At 35.4% G+C, this 21,238-nt stretch overlaps 1 protein-coding gene across 2 annotated transcripts; it reads right to left on the bottom strand.

The window, feature by feature from the left end:
• Positions 1-1,162: 1,162 nt before the first annotated feature.
• Positions 1,163-18,163, bottom strand: LOC128185786 (uncharacterized). 2 transcript variants are annotated; one of them, XM_052855449.1, is made up of 6 exons: positions 18,096-18,163; positions 16,993-17,135; positions 16,177-16,474; positions 15,489-15,674; positions 14,340-14,691; positions 1,163-1,979 (listed from the first exon to the last, which is right to left on the bottom strand). In XM_052855449.1, the coding sequence occupies exons 1-6, from the start codon at positions 18,103-18,105 to the stop codon at positions 1,898-1,900; spliced, it is 1,071 nt and encodes a 356-aa protein (XP_052711409.1). In that variant the 5' UTR covers positions 18,106-18,163; the 3' UTR covers positions 1,163-1,897. The 2 variants fall into 2 exon arrangements, with proteins under 2 accessions (XP_052711409.1, XP_052711408.1); XM_052855448.1 differs by lacking the exon at positions 18,096-18,163 and adding an exon at positions 17,916-18,045.
• Positions 18,164-21,238: the final 3,075 nt, after the last annotated feature.

Below are 21,238 nucleotides of genomic sequence, written 5' to 3' on the forward strand. Positions count from 1 at the left end.
TCACTATTCACTCATTATTCACTTATATCCTTAACTTTAATGACACTTTAAAAAAATCTGAAAATTTTCCATAGCAACAATTAACACTTCTCTGTTGCATAACAAAGCTTTGTGTGGTAAATGATATATTTTTACAAGCTCCAACTAAAACAATTGCAAAAAAAATTCTAAAATCGGGAATCAAAGCTTATCGATCAAAATCATATTCAGTTTCTCAGTTTTTCCTATTTTTTGGTCTTGTTGCCATAGCAACGGAAGTCAGTTTTCATAATAAAATATATATAGCATGGACATTGATATGGATGTAAAAATTTAACAGTTTTCCATTTCGGCTTATTTAAATACAGCAAAAAACTGATTTCAAAAATTTGTAACGGTTTCCATGGTAACATTTTAAATGTTTGGTTTCTCCATCAATTTTCTGATATAATTAAATAATTGAAAATAGGACAAAGGCTGTTTTATGTCTTTGATAGTTTACATTAGTGGGCAAAACCTTCTAATATGGCTTCAAAGTAGGTAAGTTTTGCTATTTTTCCATCTTTAGCCTCAATTACTATGGCAACGGTTACCCCTAGCAACCAACTTTTATTGGTTTTTGGCGTTTTACACCTAGGTGTGTCAATGTATGAAATATAAGGAAAATTGGTGACTATGCGTGGCCAGACCCTTTTATAAATATTTGATTCTTACATAGAATTGATCTTATAAACCAGCAAACCAAACACTTAGAGTTTGATTTGGGATGTCATGAAGTTTTGTAAAAGGGATTCAAAAAATATATGGTAGTCCTGGGGGGGTCAAATAATTGGTTTAAAAAATGATCTTTTTCACCAAAAAAAACTCCTCTTACATTTTCAACAGTAGACAATTAAATTGCATCTTTTGAAATACGTTTTGGGTTATCCTATAAGTGCACAATGAGTTTCAGATTGTATGTATCATGTGTAACGTTAAAGCACTGGTATGGGACATCTGGCGATATTAATGAGGATTAAAGTACATTAAAATACTTTCACCGTTTTAGATTTTTAAATTTTACCATAAAGTTTTAAAATCCCCAATTCATGACTTACAGATTCGAAGTGAACCCTCAAATTAACCCACTCTGTGATGATGTTAGGGTTTTATTTCGGGAAAGAAACTTTTTATAAAATTACACTTGATTTTATTGTTTATTTCGATAAACAGTGCGTCACAATATGGAAGTGTCCCATACCACCTTAACAGACTGTGTGCATGTATTTTATATACGTAAACAGACTGTATGTATGCATTATATGTAAATTCAGGAAAATTGGTATTCCATCAAACATTGACAAAACCACAGTACACAATGTGAAGGGAATTACATGTTGCTACTTATCTGCATAAAGTTTTTTTGTTTAAATGATTTTGATGTTTATTTATACAAACATTAAATTTGAATGTTTTGTTACATGAATGCACATAGTACATGTACATGTATAGTTATATAAAATACATTGACATACATATTGTCAGGTTATATACAAAATATAAATAGTTTATAAGACAACTGAACTAAACTTACTGTTTTATTGAATGTTTTCTCTTTTCAAAAAAAGAGTAATTAAATTTACAAAGGAAAAGAGCATATTCAATGACCACCTCAATTAATTTTTAATTAGAATACAGTACTTCCTTTATATTCTTACTGGAAGTTTACTTCTCTCTGAATTCTTGACATTGGTCATTTCTCCCTTTTTTCAAAAACCCATGGTCATGCAGTCTCACATGTGTTTACTGAATGTGGGCCAACTCATTTAACTTTTCTAGTTATCAAGATTAATTATAATATAAATAAGATGGTTGACCCCCCCCCTCTCTCTCTCTCTCTCTCTCTCTCTCTCTCTCTCTCTCTCTCTCTCTCTCTCTCTCATTGCTGGAACTGAAGTAATCCACACTGCACCAGTTTTTGTATTTTTTCACGGAGATCAGAGTCCGCTTGCTCTAACAATCTGAAAACATAAAACACAGCAAACTAAGTACCGGTACCAATTAAAGAACAATACAGTGTACTAATTAGAATTAAATGTTACTGTAAACACTTTTTATTTCACAAATGTGTTTAAAATTACCTTACATTGTGTTTACAATTTGACAGATAAACGATTTCTTCATTATAAAGTAAATAATCATGATTATAGAAAATTCTCATGAATAATGACCATGCATTTACATTATTTTTTTTTTTGGAATCAAGTAAACTTATTAAATTAATATGATTTAATGGTATGAGAAAAAAAAATAAAGTATTTTTCGAATATACATGTAATACACACTGGTCTATAATGCGCATTTGAGCCTGAAAATAGAGAGAGAATGATGAAGTTTTCGTCCTCTAATTATCAATTTTAAAAGTAAACTGCTTAATAGGAATACCACTTGCAGATAACATGGGTATAAAATATGTTTAATATTAAGTCTTTGCCCTCAGGAGATGTCCAAGATAAAAAGTGACAATTAGTGCACATGTTCACAACAATGGCTTCGATAAGGCTGCATAGTGTCAAATGATAAAGGTAAGACGGGTTCCGTTATACTTACATGTAGTTGTTTTAGCACGTTTTTCGCAACAGACATTTTTCTTAACTAAAATACAAAAACTGAAGCATCATGGAGATGCTCCCCCCCCCCCTTCTATGGGAGTATGTGAAAATCAAAAAAGAACAGTGAAATTGAAGTTACAAGATACTCCCCCCCCCCCCCCCCCCCCCCAATGGATAAGGATTTTCATGATTTTGAGGAGAATGTCCAGTTTTTTCTTTAATTTGTTTGTTTGTTTTAAAGATTTTTTGGAAGAGTTTGGCATTTTCAGAAACGATGCTATTGCTACATGTCTGTTATTACAGCAGTTGAATAAAATGGACATAATGTTCATGCTAATTATTCTAACTGATTTTGAAAATATTATTATTATGATAAGCAATTAGAAACTTAGGCCCCAATCATGCAAACACCTATTTATAATTATATCTTTAATGGCAATGATCAATATACAACTCAAATATTCACGGTGGCTTAATGGACATAGAAAATTGTCTGATAGTCCCTGTCAAATTAAGGAAACTGTAATGTTTTCCGCATCAATACAGAACCACAGAGGGTAGACAATATTTTCCTTCAGTGCTCTTATATAATAAAATAAATGCTGTTTTTAGGTCAATAAAATGATTAAGCTACCCTAAAAATACATTATTCATTGAGCCGAAAGGCAGAGTGACTATTGTACTTCAAGAGCAACTAAATCATCGTACTGACTGAAAAACAGCAATAATTGTTTCATCATATGATTCAGCAAATTGATACATATCAATTAAATTGAATGTTATCAGGCAAAGAAAACTTCATTACTTTTTTATTTAAAGCCATAGCCAAACAATTGAAAAACACAGTTACTGTATTTCATTGGACAACCTAAATCATGATAACCAATTCGTGAATTGTAGCGTTTTGGAAATTCTCTATCTACCGGTATTTAAAGTCCACAGAAGAACAAGAGCCCCATGGGCCACATCGCTCACCTGAACAGCAGTTCCTTGTAACATTACATTTCGTAGCATATGCTTTTTCTATTTTAAACATTGAACCCCTTTCTGGGGACCCAGTTATGGTCCGAGGTTTATGGTTGGCTTGAACAACATAAATAGTAACATAGGAATGAAAATATGTAGCACTGCGGTGGGACCGCACGTACACAACCTGAAAAACTGAACGTAGAAGAGTTCCACTTCAAGAGGAATAACTCTCAGACTGTACAGAACATCAAGAAAGATAACTCTTGGTTCCACTACATTAGAGTTTACACAATTTGAGGATCCTTTCATAGTAATCTCACAAACTGTAGCATTATAGTTCTCGAGAAAAACTTTTTAAAAACATTTTCAATATATCTTTCTATGTTAAACTTTGAACCCCTCTTGGGGCCACAGTATTAGTCCAGTGCTAAAGTTTTTATTATTTGGAATCTACATTATTTAAGGATGCTTGCATAGTTATCTCACAAGCTGAAGCATTATAGTTCCCAAGAAAAAGATTTTTCAACATTTTCCCTCTTTATTTCTATGCTAAACTTTGAACACCTCTTGGGGCCCCAGTATTAGATTGAGGTCACGGCTTTTATAATTTTGAATCTACACTTTTTGAGGGTGCTTACGTAGTTATCTGACAAATTGATGCATTGTAGTTCTCGAAAAGAAGATTTTTAAACATTTTCCATATATACCGGTACTTCTACATTTAACTTTAAACCCATCTTGGGTCCCTAGTATTAGTCAAGGGGTCACTATTTTAAAACTGTCGAACCTTCATTATCCAAGATTGTATGCAAGATAGTAATCTCACAAATTGAAGCATTGTAGTTCTCGAGAAGAAGATTTTTTAACATTGTACCTTTATATTTCTATAATAAACTTTGACCCCATCTTGGGGCCCCAGTATTGGTCCGGGGTCACGATTTTACCAATTAGGAATCTACATAAGTGAAGGATGCATGCATAGAAATTCCACAAACTAAAACATTGTAGTTCTTGAGAAGAAAATTTTTTAAACTTTTCCTTTATGTTTTTTAAAATGTTTAAATTTTGAACCCCTCTTGGTGCCCATCAATTGTCCAGGAGTTACAATTTTTTGAATCTACATTATTTAAGGATGTACATGTATGCATAGTAATATCCCAAACAGCTGCACTATAGTTCTTGAGAAGAAGATTTTAAAACATTTTTCTATATATGTTAAAATCTAAACCCCTACTGGGGCCCCACTTTTTGTTCGGGGTCACAATTTTTACAATCTTCACTATATATACAACCTTTTGTGTATGTATTGGAATTTTTGGTGAAGTGGTTCTTGAGAAGAAAATTTTTAAACATTTTTCATATGTAGTTATATGTTAAACTTTGAACCACTCCTGGGGCTGTAGTTTTCGTCTGAGGGTCACGATTTCTACAATTTAGAATCTTCATTATACATACAAGCTTTTCTGTAAATATTGGCATTTCTGGTGCAGTGGTTCTTGAGAAGAAGATTTTTTAAACATTTTCCTATTATTTCTATGTTAAACTTTGAACCCCGCCTGGGGCCCCAGTTTTGGTCTGAGGGTCACGATTTTTACAATTTAGAATCTTCACTATATATACAAGCTTTTGTGTAAATATTGGCATTTCTGGTGCAGTGGTTCTTGAGAAGAAGATTTTTTAAACATTTTCCTATGTATTTCTATGTTAAACATTAAACCCCGCCTGGGGCCCTAGTGTTGGTCCGAGGGTCACAATTTTTATAATTTAGAATCTTCACTATGTTTACAAGCTTTTGTGTAAATATTGGCATTTCTGGTGCAGTGGTTCTTGAGAAGAAGATTTTTAAAACATTTTCCTATGTATTTCTATGTTAAACTTTGAACCCCGCCTGGGGCCCCAGTTTTGGTCCGAGGGTCACGATTTTTACAATTTAGAATCTTCACTATATATACAAGCTTTTGTGTAAATATTGGCATTTCTGGTGCAGTGGTTCTTGAGAAGAAGATTTTTTAAACATTTTCCATATGTAGTTCTATGTTAAACTTTGAACCCCGCCTGGGGCCCCAGTTTTGGTCCGAGGGTCACGATTTTTACAATTTAGAATCTTCACTATACATACAAGCTTTTGTGTAAATATTGGCATTTCTGGTGCAGTGGTTCTTGAGAAGAAGATTTTTTAAACATTTTCCTATTATTTCTATGTTAAACTTTGAACCCCGCCTGGGGCCCCAGTTTTGGTCTGAGGGTCACGATTTTTACAATTTAGAATCTTCACTATATATACAAGCTTTTGTGTAAATATTGGCATTTCTGGTGCAGTGGTTCTTGAGAAGAAGATTTTTTAAACATTTTCCTATGTATTTCTATGTTAAACTTTGAACCCCGCCTGGGGCCCTAGTGTTGGTCCGAGGGTCACAATTTTTATAATTTAGAATCTTCACTATGTTTACAAGCTTTTGTGTAAATATTGGCATTTCTGGTGCAGTGGTTCTTGAGAAGAAGATTTTTAAAACATTTTCCTATGTATTTCTATGTTAAACTTTGAACCCCGCCTGGGGCCCCAGTTTTGGTCCGTGGGTCACGATTTTTACAATTTAGAATCTTCACTATATATACAAGCTTTTGTGTAAATATTGGCATTTCTGGTGCAGTGGTTCTTGAGAAGAAGATTTTTTTAAACATTTTCCATATGTAGTTCTATGTTAAACTTTGAACCCCGCCTGGGGCCCCAGTTTTGGTCCGAGGGTCACGATTTTTACAATTTAGAATCTTCACTATACATACAAGCTTTTGTGTAAATATTGGCATTTCTGGTGCAGTGGTTCTTGAGAAGAAGATTTTTTAAACATTTTCCTATGTATTTCTATGTTAAACTTTGAACCCCGCCTGGGGCCCCAGTTTTGGTCCGAGGGTCACGATTTTTACAATTTAGAGTCTTCACTATATATACAAGCTTTTGTGTAAATATTGGCATTTCTGGTGCAGTGGTTCTTGAGAAGAAGATTTTTTAAACATTTTCCTATGTATTTCTATGTTAAACATTGAACCCCGCCTGGGGCCCCAGTTTTGGTCCGAGGGTCACGATTTTTACAATTTAGAATCTTCACTATATATACAAGCTTTTGTGTATGTATTGGCATTTCTGGTGCAGTGGTTCTTGAGAAGAAGATTTTTTAAACATTTTCCTATGTATTTCTATGTTAAACTTTGAACCCCGCCTGGGGCCCCAGTTTTGGTCTGAGGGTCACGATTTTTACAATTTAGAATCTTCACTATATATACAAGCTTTTGTGTAAATATTGGCATTTCTGGTGCAGTGGTTCTTGAGAAGAAGATTTTTTAAACATTTTCCTATGTATTTCTATGTTAAACTTTGAACCCCGCCTGGGGCCCTAGTGTTGGTCCGAGGGTCACAATTTTTATAATTTAGAATCTTCACTATGTTTACAAGCTTTTGTGTAAATATTGGCATTTCTGGTGCAGTGGTTCTTGAGAAGAAGATTTTTAAAACATTTTCCTATGTATTTCTATGTTAAACTTTGAACCCCGCCTGGGGCCCCAGTTTTGGTCCGAGGATCACGATTTTTACAATTTAGAATCTTCACTATATATACAAGCTTTTGTGTAAATATTGGCATTTCTGGTGCAGTGGTTCTTGAGAAGAAGATTTTTTAAACATTTTCCATATGTAGTTCTATGTTAAACTTTGAACCCCGCCTGGGGCCCCAGTTTTGGTCCGAGGGTCACGATTTTTACAATTTAGAATCTTCACTATACATACAAGCTTTTGTGTAAATATTGGCATTTCTGGTGCAGTGGTTCTTGAGAAGAAGATTTTTTAAACATTTTCCTATTATTTCTATGTTAAACTTTGAACCCCGCCTGGGGCCCCAGTTTTGGTCTGAGGGTCACGATTTTTACAATTTAGAATCTTCACTATATATACAAGCTTTTGTGTAAATATTGGCATTTCTGGTGCAGTGGTTCTTGAGAAGAAGATTTTTTAAACATTTTCCTATGTATTTCTATGTTAAACTTTGAACCCCGCCTGGGGCCCTAGTGTTGGTCCGAGGGTCACAATTTTTATAATTTAGAATCTTCACTATGTTTACAAGCTTTTGTGTAAATATTGGCATTTCTGGTGCAGTGGTTCTTGAGAAGAAGATTTTTAAAACATTTTCCTATGTATTTCTATGTTAAACTTTGAACCCCGCCTGGGGCCCCAGTTTTGGTCCGAGGATCACGATTTTTACAATTTAGAATCTTCACTATATATACAAGCTTTTGTGTAAATATTGGCATTTCTGGTGCAGTGGTTCTTGAGAAGAAGATTTTTTAAACATTTTCCATATGTAGTTCTATGCTAAACTTTGAACCCTGCCTGGGGCCCCAGTTTTGGTCCGAGGGTCACGATTTTTACAATTTAGAATCTTCACTATACATACAAGCTTTTGTGTAAATATTGGCATTTCTGGTGCAGTGGTTCTTGAGAAGAAGATTTTTTAAACATTTTCCTATTATTTCTATGTTAAACTTTGAACCCCGCCTGGGGCCCCAGTTTTGGTCTGAGGGTCACGATTTTTACAATTTAGAATCTTCACTATATATACAAGCTTTTGTGTAAATATTGGCATTTCTGGTGCAGTGGTTCTTGAGAAGAAGATTTTTAAAACATTTTCCTATGTATTTCTATGTTAAACTTTGAACCCCGCCTGGGGCCCCAGTTTTGGTCCGTGGGTCACGATTTTTACAATTTAGAATCTTCACTATATATACAAGCTTTTGTGTAAATATTGGCATTTCTGGTGCAGTGGTTCTTGAGAAGAAGATTTTTTAAACATTTTCCATATGTAGTTCTATGTTAAACTTTGACCCCCGCCTGGGGCCCCAGTTTTGGTCCGAGGGTCACGATTTTTACAATTTAGAATCTTCACTATACATACAAGCTTTTGTGTAAATATTGGCATTTCTGGTGCAGTGGTTCTTGAGAAGAAGATTTTTTAAACATTTTCCTATGTATTTCTATGTTAACTTTGAACCCCGCCTGGGGCCCCAGTTTTGGTCCGAGGGTCACGATTTTTACAATTTAGAGTCTTCACTATATATACAAGCTTTTGTGTAAATATTGGCATTTCTGGTGCAGTGGTTCTTGAGAAGAAGATTTTTTAAACATTTTCCTATGTATTTCTATGTTAAACATTGAACCCCGCCTGGGGCCCCAGTTTTGGTCCGAGGGTCACGATTTTTACAATTTAGAATCTTCACTATATATACAAGCTTTTGTGTATGTATTGGCATTTCTGGTGCAGTGGTTCTTGAGAAGAAGATTTTTTAAACATTTTCCTATGTATTTCTATGTTAAACTTTGAACCCCGCCTGGGGCCCCAGTTTTGGTCTGAGGGTCACGATTTTTACAATTTAGAATCTTCACTATATATACAAGCTTTTGTGTAAATATTGGCATTCCTGGTGCAGTGGTTCTTGAGAAGAAGATTTTTTAAACATTTTCCTATGTATTTCTATGTTAAACTTTGAACCCCGCCTGGGGCCCTAGTGTTGGTCCGAGGGTCACAATTTTTATAATTTAGAATCTTCACTATGTTTACAAGCTTTTGTGTAAATATTGGCATTTCTGGTGCAGTGGTTCTTGAGAAGAAGATTTTTAAAACATTTTCCTATGTATTTCTATGTTAAACTTTGAACCCCGCCTGGGGCCCCAGTTTTGGTCCGAGGATCACGATTTTTACAATTTAGAATCTTCACTATATATACAAGCTTTTGTGTAAATATTGGCATTTCTGGTGCAGTGGTTCTTGAGAAGAAGATTTTTTAAACATTTTCCATATGTAGTTCTATGTTAAACTTTGAACCCCGCCTGGGGCCCCAGTTTTGGTCCGAGGGTCACGATTTTTACAATTTAGAATCTTCACTATACATACAAGCTTTTGTGTAAATATTGGCATTTCTGGTGCAGTGGTTCTTGAGAAGAAGATTTTTTAAACATTTTCCTATTATTTCTATGTTAAACTTTGAACCCCGCCTGGGGCCCCAGTTTTGGTCTGAGGGTCACGATTTTTACAATTTAGAATCTTCACTATATATACAAGCTTTTGTGTAAATATTGGCATTTCTGGTGCAGTGGTTCTTGAGAAGAAGATTTTTTAAACATTTTCCTATGTATTTCTATGTTAAACTTTGAACCCCGCCTGGGGCCCTAGTGTTGGTCCGAGGGTCACAATTTTTATAATTTAGAATCTTCACTATGTTTACAAGCTTTTGTGTAAATATTGGCATTTCTGGTGCAGTGGTTCTTGAGAAGAAGATTTTTAAAACATTTTCCTATGTATTTCTATGTTAAACTTTGAACCCCGCCTGGGGCCCCAGTTTTGGTCCGAGGATCACGATTTTTACAATTTAGAATCTTCACTATATATACAAGCTTTTGTGTAAATATTGGCATTTCTGGTGCAGTGGTTCTTGAGAAGAAGATTTTTTAAACATTTTCCATATGTAGTTCTATGTTAAACTTTGAACCCCGCCTGGGGCCCCAGTTTTGGTCCGAGGGTCACGATTTTTACAATTTAGAATCTTCACTATACATACAAGCTTTTGTGTAAATATTGGCATTTCTGGTGCAGTGGTTCTTGAGAAGAAGATTTTTTAAACATTTTCCTATTATTTCTATGTTAAACTTTGAACCCCGCCTGGGGCCCCAGTTTTGGTCTGAGGGTCACGATTTTTACAATTTAGAATCTTCACTATATATACAAGCTTTTGTGTAAATATTGGCATTTCTGGTGCAGTGGTTCTTGAGAAGAAGATTTTTTAAACATTTTCCTATGTATTTCTATGTTAAACTTTGAACCCCGCCTGGGGCCCTAGTGTTGGTCCGAGGGTCACAATTTTTATAATTTAGAATCTTCACTATGTTTACAAGCTTTTGTGTAAATATTGGCATTTCTGGTGCAGTGGTTCTTGAGAAGAAGATTTTTTAAACATTTTCCTATGTATTTCTATGTTAAACTTTGAACCCCGCCTGGGGCCCCAGTTTTGGTCCGTGGGTCACGATTTTTACAATTTAGAATCTTCACTATATATACAAGCTTTTGTGTAAATATTGGCATTTCTGGTGCAGTGGTTCTTGAGAAGAAGATTTTTTAAACATTTTCCTATGTGGTTCTATGTTAAACTTTGAACCCCGCCTGGGGCCCCAGTTTTGGTCCGAGGGTCACGATTTTTACAATTTAGAATCTTAACTATATATACAAGCTTTTGTGTATGTATTGGCATTTCTGGTGCAGTGGTTCTTGAGAAGAAGATTTTTTAAACATTTTCCTATGTATTTCTATGTTAAACTTTGAACCCCGCCTGGGGCCCCAGTTTTGGTCCGAGGGTCACGATTTTTACAATTTAGAGTCTTCACTATATATACAAGCTTTTGTGTAAATATTGGCATTTCTGGTGCAGTGGTTCTTGAGAAGAAGATTTTTTAAACATTTTCCTATGTATTTCTATGTTAAACATTGAACCCCGCCTGGGGCCCCAGTTTTGGTCCGAGGGTCACGATTTTTACAATTTAGAATCTTCACTATATATACAAGCTTTTGTGTATGTATTGGCATTTCTGGTGCAGTGGTTCTTGAGAAGAAGATTTTTTGAACATTTTCCTATGTATTTCTATGTTAAACTTTGAACCCCGCCTGGGGCCCCAGTTTTGGTCTGAGGGTCACGATTTTTACAATTTAGAATCTTCACTATATATACAAGCTTTTGTGTAAATATTGGCATTTCTGGTGCAGTGGTTCTTGAGAAGAAGATTTTTTAAACATTTTCCTATGTATTTCTATGTTAAACTTTGAACCCCGCCTGGGGCCCTAGTGTTGGTCCGAGGGTCACAATTTTTATAATTTAGAATCTTCACTATGTTTACAAGCTTTTGTGTAAATATTGGCATTTCTGGTGCAGTGGTTCTTGAGAAGAAGATTTTTAAAACATTTTCCTATGTATTTCTATGTTAAACTTTGAACCCCGCCTGGGGCCCCAGTTTTGGTCCGAGGATCACGATTTTTACAATTTAGAATCTTCACTATATATACAAGCTTTTGTGTAAATATTGGCATTTCTGGTGCAGTGGTTCTTGAGAAGAAGATTTTTTAAACATTTTCCATATGTAGTTCTATGTTAAACTTTGAACCCCGCCTGGGGCCCCAGTTTTGGTCCGAGGGTCACGATTTTTACAATTTAGAATCTTCACTATACATACAAGCTTTTGTGTAAATATTGGCATTTCTGGTGCAGTGGTTCTTGAGAAGAAGATTTTTTAAACATTTTCCTATTATTTCTATGTTAAACTTTGAACCCCGCCTGGGGCCCCAGTTTTGGTCTGAGGGTCACGATTTTTACAATTTAGAATCTTCACTATATATACAAGCTTTTGTGTAAATATTGGCATTTCTGGTGCAGTGGTTCTTGAGAAGAAGATTTTTTAAACATTTTCCTATGTATTTCTATGTTAAACTTTGAACCCCGCCTGGGGCCCTAGTGTTGGTCCGAGGGTCACAATTTTTATAATTTAGAATCTTCACTATGTTTACAAGCTTTTGTGTAAATATTGGCATTTCTGGTGCAGTGGTTCTTGAGAAGAAGATTTTTAAAACATTTTCCTATGTATTTCTATGTTAAACTTTGAACCCCGCCTGGGGCCCCAGTTTTGGTCCGAGGATCACGATTTTTACAATTTAGAATCTTCACTATATATACAAGCTTTTGTGTAAATATTGGCATTTCTGGTGCAGTGGTTCTTGAGAAGAAGATTTTTTAAACATTTTCCATATGTAGTTCTATGTTAAACTTTGAACCCCGCCTGGGGCCCCAGTTTTGGTCCGAGGGTCACGATTTTTACAATTTAGAATCTTCACTATACATACAAGCTTTTGTGTAAATATTGGCATTTCTGGTGCAGTGGTTCTTGAGAAGAAGATTTTTTAAACATTTTCCTATTATTTCTATGTTAAACTTTGAACCCCGCCTGGGGCCCCAGTTTTGGTCTGAGGGTCACGATTTTTACATTTAGAATCTTCACTATATATACAAGCTTTTGTGTAAATATTGGCATTTCTGGTGCAGTGGTTCTTGAGAAGAAGATTTTTTAAACATTTTCCTATGTATTTCTATGTTAAACTTTGAACCCCGCCTGGGGCCCTAGTGTTGGTCCGAGGGTCACAATTTTTATAATTTAGAATCTTCACTATGTTTACAAGCTTTTGTGTAAATATTGGCATTTCTGGTGCAGTGGTTCTTGAGAAGAAGATTTTTTAAACATTTTCCTATGTATTTCTATGTTAAACTTTGAACCCCGCCTGGGGCCCCAGTTTTGGTCCGTGGGTCACGATTTTTACAATTTAGAATCTTCACTATATATACAAGCTTTTGTGTAAATATTGGCATTTCTGGTGCAGTGGTTCTTGAGAAGAAGATTTTTTAAACATTTTCCTATGTGGTTCTATGTTAAACTTTGAACCCCGCCTGGGGCCCCAGTTTTGGTCCGAGGGTCACGATTTTTACAATTTAGAATCTTAACTATATATACAAGCTTTTGTGTATGTATTGGCATTTCTGGTGCAGTGGTTCTTGAGAAGAAGATTTTTTAAACATTTTCCTATGTATTTCTATGTTAAACTTTGAACCCCGCCTGGGGCCCCAGTTTTGGTCCGAGGGTCACGATTTTTACAATTTAGAATCTTCACTATATATACAAGCTTTTGTGTAAATATTGGCATTTCTGGTGCAGTGGTTCTTGAGAAGAAGATTTTTAAAACATTTTCCTATGTATTTCTATGTTAAACTTTGAACCCCGCCTGGGGCCTCAGTTTTGGTCCGAGGGTCACGATTTTTACAATTTAGAATCTTCACTATATATACAAGTTTTTGTGTAAATATTGGCATTTCTGGTGCAGTGGTTCTTGAGAAGAAGATTTTTTAAACTTTTCCATATGTGGTTCTATGTTAAACTTTGAACCCCGCCTGGGGTCCCAGTTTTGGTCCGAGGGTCACGATTTTTACAATTTAGAATCTTCACTATATATACAAGCCTTTGTGTAAATATTGGCATTTCTGGTGCAGTGGTTCTTGAGAAGAAGATTTTTAAAACATTTTCCTATGTATTTCTATGTTAAAATTTGAACCCCGCCTGGGGCCCCAGTTTTGGTCCGAGGGTCACGATTTTTACAATTTAGAATCTTCACTATATATACAAGCTTTTGTGTAAATATTGGCATTTCTGGTGCAGTGGTTCTTGAGAAGAAGATTTTTAAAGACATGCACCCTATACTTACTGTTTCGCAATTATCTCCCTTTTGAAAAGGGCTGTGCCCTTCATTTTAACAATTTATAATCCCCTTTCCATAAGGATGCTTTGTACCAAATTTGGTTAAATTTGGCCTGGTGGTTTTTGAGAAGAAATTGAAAATGTGAAAAGTTTACAGACGGACGGACAGACAGACAGACGGACGGACGGACGACGGACAACGGGTGATCAGAAAAGCTCACTTGAACCTTCGGTTCAGGTGAGCTAAAAAACTAAATGTTACATTAACCTTTAAGTTTTCGGTCACTTGAAGGTGAATACATTTATAACATTTTTTTCTGGATTGTTGGATATTAGCCAATCAGAAAGCTGTGAGTTAATGAATCATATTTTGTACATGCAATAACAAAAATTGTGTATTATTACTGAATATAAAGGATTCTTGCAAGCAAATGCAATTAATCGCTTTGCTAAACATGCCTCTTTTCTCATACCTTGTTCCTTCATCCGGATTAAACTTCAGAGACTCGATCAGTTTCATCACTTTTGGATCCAACAAGATGTTACGGATCTCAGGATTGGCTACAATCTCCTGCATTCTCCTCTCATCCTCCGCGGTAGGCTGGTTAGGGTTGGTTGAGCTCCTGACTGACATGTCAGCGCCCCCTGTTGGTGACCTTGTATACAGGGTCTCTGACATCACAGGGTTCATTGTTGGGGGCGGGGTACTTTTGGCCTGCTTGACCTCTGACTCAGAATTCAGCTCGACAATTTTACTCTGGGGAACAGGTTTGTTGGGAGTAGTTGCCTTGTCTTGTTTATCAGCCAGACCAGAAAAATGTTCACCTAAATAGTAAAAATAAATAAATAACAAGAAGACATTGGGTCTGTACAGTCACCATAGTAACCCTTTTAATTATTATTTTATGAAATAAGACAATCAAATACATTAATTTTGTAGACAACAAGGTAAATTGGCAACAGCGTTATATAAATACCATGTAATCACAAACATGTTATCAAAATAACAGTACTTATAATGAAAGAGAAAAAGTAAGAGAGAGAAAGTGATTGGGTGGGGGGAGGGGGGGTCAATGATTGATAAACATGATATTTAAAATCTACTGTGTTTTCCCATTAAATTCTGTGATCTTTAAATGCCTTTTAAAAGCAACAACTAATCACTGGGTACACAAAGGTTAAAATGACAAGTTTTATCATGACGTCACAAACGTTGAACGCTGTAAACTAACGTCACAAGCGAAAATCAAAATTCACACTTACGGCTGTTACTTTGGCTCTCCCATTAACATTAACCTACCCTTAGGATTAAATAGGAATTTTAAGGTATAAATCACATTTGCAGACAAGGCAAGAAGTTAAAAAAATGTAAATATAAGCATTAAATCATGATTTTTTGAAGTATACAGTCTCATAACTACAGCGATGTGTGCATACAAATTTTCATAACGCACTAATGTGCGTAACTCAGTTTGTATGCACACACCGCTGCAGTTATGAGACTGTATACTTCAAAAAATCATGATTCAATGTTATAATAAATTGCCAGTTTTATATAATCAGAGATAAAGAGATCATCCAGCATCACAAAGAGATCACAATCCAGCATCAAGAAGATGTACCCATGATTTTGCAGAATGCTGTGAGGAATTGCTGGATTTCAGTATCATCTTTGTATCGCTCCATGGCCTGGACTGGATCTGACTGGAACTGGTTCACTGCATCCACATATTTCTTGTCCCCTAACTTTTTGAAAAGTGTGTCGTTGGCCTCGATTTCCTTCATCAAATTGTCATCCAGCCATTCATCTGCGATTGTAAAAACAAGGAAATAATAACCCAACAAATGATATGCTTCTACAGTACTGTATACTAAATATTTAATTATGCTATAACACATGGCTTCCTCAAGCCTCGTAGTTTTGGTGTTTCTTGAAGAACATAATGACTTTAGTTACTTATTTCATTTAATTTGAGCTAATAAATCCAAAAAATTCATTTCAAGGTAACTATTCATTTGCTTTAAAAACATCGCTTTTTCTGGATTGGAATAAGAATTGCACATTGTTAAAATAAAAATACACACTGTTCCAGCATATTTTTTTTATAGAATAAAAAGGATCACTGCCCGACCACATCTGTTTTTGAAAATGTTGGCCTGAGAACCAAGAGATTAATTTGTTATGGCTTTAACGAAACTTTAATGAAACAAAACCCCAAGTCATGCCAATGCCCCTTAAATATTAGGCCCTACCCCGTCCCCTTCTATGTGTTCTCTAACACTATACCCCTATCTCCATCCTCCACTAACCTTTATTCTGTGCCATTTTCTGAGCCTCAGCTGTCAAGGTCTGCTGCACCTCTGGGATTTGGTGGCCCACATCAGGGGACTTCTTGGTGATGTATGGCACGTCCGGTGAACTCTTGACATTTGACCCTGAGGATGATGAACTCTTGACCTTTGATTTCTGTGAGCTGTTTCCTCCAAATAAGAACCCTTTCTTGAACCCTCCAAAAGTTTCAGAGCTGGGTTTGCTGGGTGTCTTACCAGCTGACTTGGCTGTTGTGGGTTTTTCTGTGTGACCAGTCCCGGTTGTATTCTGTGAATTCTGTAAATATTATTAAAAATTTTAGATAATTTTAATTCTTAAAAAATTCTATCATGTGTAAAAATTTGTATAAAAATTGCAAGATTTAACTTTCTATATGTGGAAAATACAAGGGGCCAATCCTTAATATCTGCTGCTACTTTTTCCCTAGAAAGACTTTCAGATTCAACAAAGCTTGTTCTTCACTTAATTGTGTGATCAAAGACATACAGCAAGTAGTTTTTGATGGATGGCTATACATGATAGGGAACAAAACATTCTGGGATGCACTCAGAAAAGTTTGGGGAAGAATGTATTGCAGTTTCTCCCTCTTCTTCCTGCATATTATTTTGCACTGACAAGCTGCCCTCAATATACTAACAAGCTGCCCTCAATATACTGACAAGCTGCCCTCAATATACTGACATGCTGCCCTCGATACACTGACAAGCTGCCCTCGATACACTGACAAGCTGCCCTCGATACACTGACAAGCTGCCCTCGATATGAAAATTCACCAGCCCTATAGTGACCATTACCTCATTGTGTGGGTTAGTCTGGGGTACGGCATTTCTTTGAGCAGTGTCTGTTGTCGTAGTAACCTTTGAACTCTTCACCTTTGACTTAATGGCCTCCGCTTGTTTCAGAATATCGGACATATCCTCCAGGGGAGGAATATCATCTGTAGAGAAAAAAAATATGCATTGAATTAGGAATTATGATTGCTAGAACATTAACATGTAAATAATCCAGCAAGCAGGCTACACAGATAATCTATAGAGATCAACGATCAACAAGTTTGAATTCTGTAATATCAATTTATTCATATTAAAAGTTATGTAGTGTGTACTCATGTTTTAGATGCCTTGGAGTCTCAAATATTAGCTACTACATATAGATTGAAGAAGTTAGAATGATCTAGTAAAACTATAGGATTTACTGACAAATCAACAGTGCCTTATAATGAAAGGTCAGATACAATTTTAACATATAAATATATAGCTTGGATTAAACCTATGTATAGCTGTATTTAGCTAGTAATTAATTATAATCATTTCTTAAATAACCTTTTAAGAACGTAAAAAGAAAATTGCACTTTACTACAGTACCAACCTGTTTATAAAACTCCATAATTTAACAGTATTGTAAAATACTTGCGATTTTTCTCTATTTTGATTAAGAGACATAAAAAACATTTATAATATATGTTATTTATGTCTTTGTTTGAATGAAAGCAAACTTGTGAAAACTTGCATTAAAATCGCTAAATATAGCTGAAGGAAGCTGTGGAGACAAATAAAGTTACTAAAGTTGTGATGATAAATGTAGTGATTGTACTTTGCATGTCATCTTCGCTACCAAATGTCTGATTTATTCTTATACCCCTCATCTCTTCGTCCTTGAGAATCTAGACTAACCCTTGGCTAGCGAAGATGCATGCATGTACTACCTGACTACAGACCGGTTTTCACGTTTGGCGTCCATAACAACTTCACCAATCCTAAGTAATTTCTCGATCGTACAATAAGATCATATAAAGATCGTCCCATTATTAGATATGAGGATTAAACCATCATTAGAATTGAATTATCTACACTATTTATGATAGCATTTGCTAGAAAAAACATTTTTGTGAATGTACCTTCGTCCATGTTTTCTTACAAGAATTATCGGTATCTCGAACCCGATATTTTTAAGCACTTAATATTCGGCACTCCCCACACCTACCCACGTCGTAAAAAAAAAATCAACATATCATTTTAAAACACGAAATCTATTCATTATAAATTAAGTTGAAGTGGTTTGATTTTGATAGATATATTTATGGGAAAAGAATTTTGAAGATTCTAAAAAACACAAATATTGGAAACTATTTAATCTAACGAGTCAAAAGTAGTTAAATTTAGGCATGCAGAGTGAAATACGTTGGAGTATAGTTTGGTTGATCCTTTTCGATCTTTAATGCAATTAACTGCAAGCTAGGTCTATAATGCCTCAAACTGATTAAATGTTTACCATATAGATTTCATCTACTGATGCTGGATGGTATGGTTGAGAACCATTATCCACGAAATTCTTAATTCTCTTTTTCCTTGGAAAATGTGTTTCATTCCATCAATGTTCAAATTTTCCTGTCTCTTCTTAACTCTCATCCAAAATGATTTCCTCGTTTTTTGCACTGTCAGTGTTGCCATCAAATTCTAATTCCTTCAGCGACAGGAACACTTTCTTTCTGCAAATGTTTACTGAATGCAAGTTGTCAAAATATCTAAGAATCGTTACACCAAGAAGACTGTATCTGGAAAGAAAGTCAAAATTATGCATATTATACATGTATACGTAATACATTCAGTACGTAGTATATAGAAAAACACTCCGATATCAAATTCTCACGCCCCCCCCCCCCCCCCCCCCCCCCGTCCATCCGATCCATGACATATATGGGAGACTTTGATCAATACGTAAATAAATTCTTGCACAACTTCATAATTCTCAATAATGCTACATTTAGGGTTGAAAACTCTAATCCAAAATGAAGACGATAATTTATCTTTATGGATTCTAACTACCCAGAGTCTGAGCGTCAAGAGCATTTTTAAATTTTCTTGAAAATACATGTACATACATATAATAATCTGCACACTATACGATTAATCTGATACGAAACTCTTCTCCAGATGTTGATGCAGCCATAGATGTACTGTCATATGTCATAACACTGACCACGTAGTCGTATAATACATCAATAGATTAATTAAATACACTGTACTTCATATACATCTTTGATTGAAGATTGTTAAATGATGCTTTAAATAATTTTGTCAATATGGTACATTCCAACAAAAGTTTCATGAGGTTTAAAATCGTTATCAACCCCAAATGACCTCTTCCTTTTTGCAATTGTTGTTACAGGAGAACTCGTCTGTGATTGGTGTGCATGGTTCTTTGCCAATGATAGGGACATCGTACAATACTTAACTGTACAGTATATGTGGATCTGAAGTAAAGGATGTGCCCCTCTCAAATGGAAATGTCACAGCACACTGACCAGAAATCTGATCCGGATTCGTATCTGGTGTATTGGACTTTTGAGTATGTCCCGTAGCTAGTTGTACGAGAATCACTTAATTGATCATTCCAACCTACCATACTTTCTTCCTCTCTAGATGTGCCAATGAAACGGTTATCCCCAAATCCAGTTTTATTTTTCAACTGAACGTTTCCTTTTTCGCTTTTGGTTTGCCCCAAAATAAACTGATAAGACCGACAACTGTTTCTTCTTATACAGACTTCGATGGATGGGTTTTGTGTGAGGAGAAGAACGAAATGGTTCGGTTGATACATTGAACTTTGGGCATTCTCAAGTACCCCATCTCTGCTCTACATTATACATATATATGGGTGTGGTTATTTGAGTATATTTACATTTTCAATTGTTTTTGTCCATGAAAAGTTAACATTAAGAATTAATTTTGAAGCCTAGAGCGAACTAATTTGAAAAAAAGACGAGTGACACAAAATGGGCGTGTCTTATAGCATAATCTAAAAATGGTATTGGCTGCGCCGCATAGTAATACATATTGGAAATAATATAAATATAAGTAATAAGGAATCATACTTTAAATATGTGGAGTGATAGTTTCGGTCGGAGCGTGGTCAAATCTATCATAAAGCCCTTCGGGCTTTTTTGGATTTGACCACCTCCCGACCGAAATTATCACTTCATATACTCAAAGAATGATTCCTTCTTCCTTAAATATAGTCAGTCATCATGCAGGCTAGTGTATTTACTAAAGACGGCAGAATAGAATGATACTACACTGTATGCGCGGATTTCCGAGAACTAATTATGTTAGTTAAAGGGGTCATAGGCCTATTTTGGTAACTTTACTGTGTGGATTTAAGAAGTTTGAATTTTTCAGGGCGCCAGTCCTCTCCCTCCCGCCCCTCCAGATCCGCGCATTGCAGGATTTCAGCCAGAGCCTTGAGCTATGTATTTCACTCCAGGATCAAATCAACAGCAGTTCTCATGGATTCTGTGTTTATAGAATACATAATATTGTTATTCTTGTGAAATTTTTCTATATTTTACAAATCCACAAGTCATCTCATGGGTAGCATTATCCATCCCTTTAAAATTGCATGAGGTCGATATAACTTTACTTTGGTTTAATATGAAGTTCTTTGCATTCAAAAATTGTTTTCTGGGGTCACAGGGGCCAAGCCCATTTAACATTAATTTCAATGTAACCATAAATAAAGAATTTATGGTTACATTGAAACAAATGTTAAAACGGGCTTGGCCCCTCAAGCTGGGGTGAGAAGTCTTATGCAGCTATTTAGGGGCTCATTTCTACATAAGAAAAGATATGCAGCTTTACAATGGCAAAATTTTGCCATCAGTGATCATAGCACTGCATCTCTTTTCTTTTATGACCTCTATAGCTGATCGAGAAGGGATTTCTAAGACATTTAAATATAATATTCTCACAATATATTGCGCCATACTGTGATGTAGGCAAGATATGTTATATATTAAATTTGTTCAACCAATCAAATGAGATGTTACATTCATAATTAATTTATGATCAAGAGATATTACAGAAACACCTGCTTAAAGCTTAATAGGGATCGATGGTCATAGTCCTTTTAATGCTTTATTCATCTCCTTGAGAAGGAGGGATTTGTATGAAGATATTACTAGTTACATGGTTTGTAGTTGACCTGATATGGTTTATACATGGTCAGTAAATTCCATATGGGGCAAGAACAGAGCTCAAGCCC

Source organism: Crassostrea angulata, chromosome 5 (assembly GCF_025612915.1).
Source record: "Crassostrea angulata isolate pt1a10 chromosome 5, ASM2561291v2, whole genome shotgun sequence".
In the NCBI taxonomy this organism is placed as follows: Eukaryota; Metazoa; Mollusca; class Bivalvia; order Ostreida; family Ostreidae; genus Magallana; species Magallana angulata.

Bases quoted from the DNA above. Each gene is read 5' to 3' on its own strand.
- LOC128185786 (XM_052855448.1), bottom strand. From the start codon at position 18,003: ATGGGACGATCTTTATATGATCTTATTGTACGATCGAGAAATTACTTA. The intron at 17,136-17,915 runs GTCTGTAGTCAG...TTTTCTCTACAG, and splicing joins GACGCCAAACGTGAAAACCG to ATGATATTCCTCCCCTGGAG. The intron at 16,475-16,992 runs GTAATGGTCACT...TAATATTTACAG, and splicing joins AGACTAACCCACACAATGAG to AATTCACAGAATACAACCGG.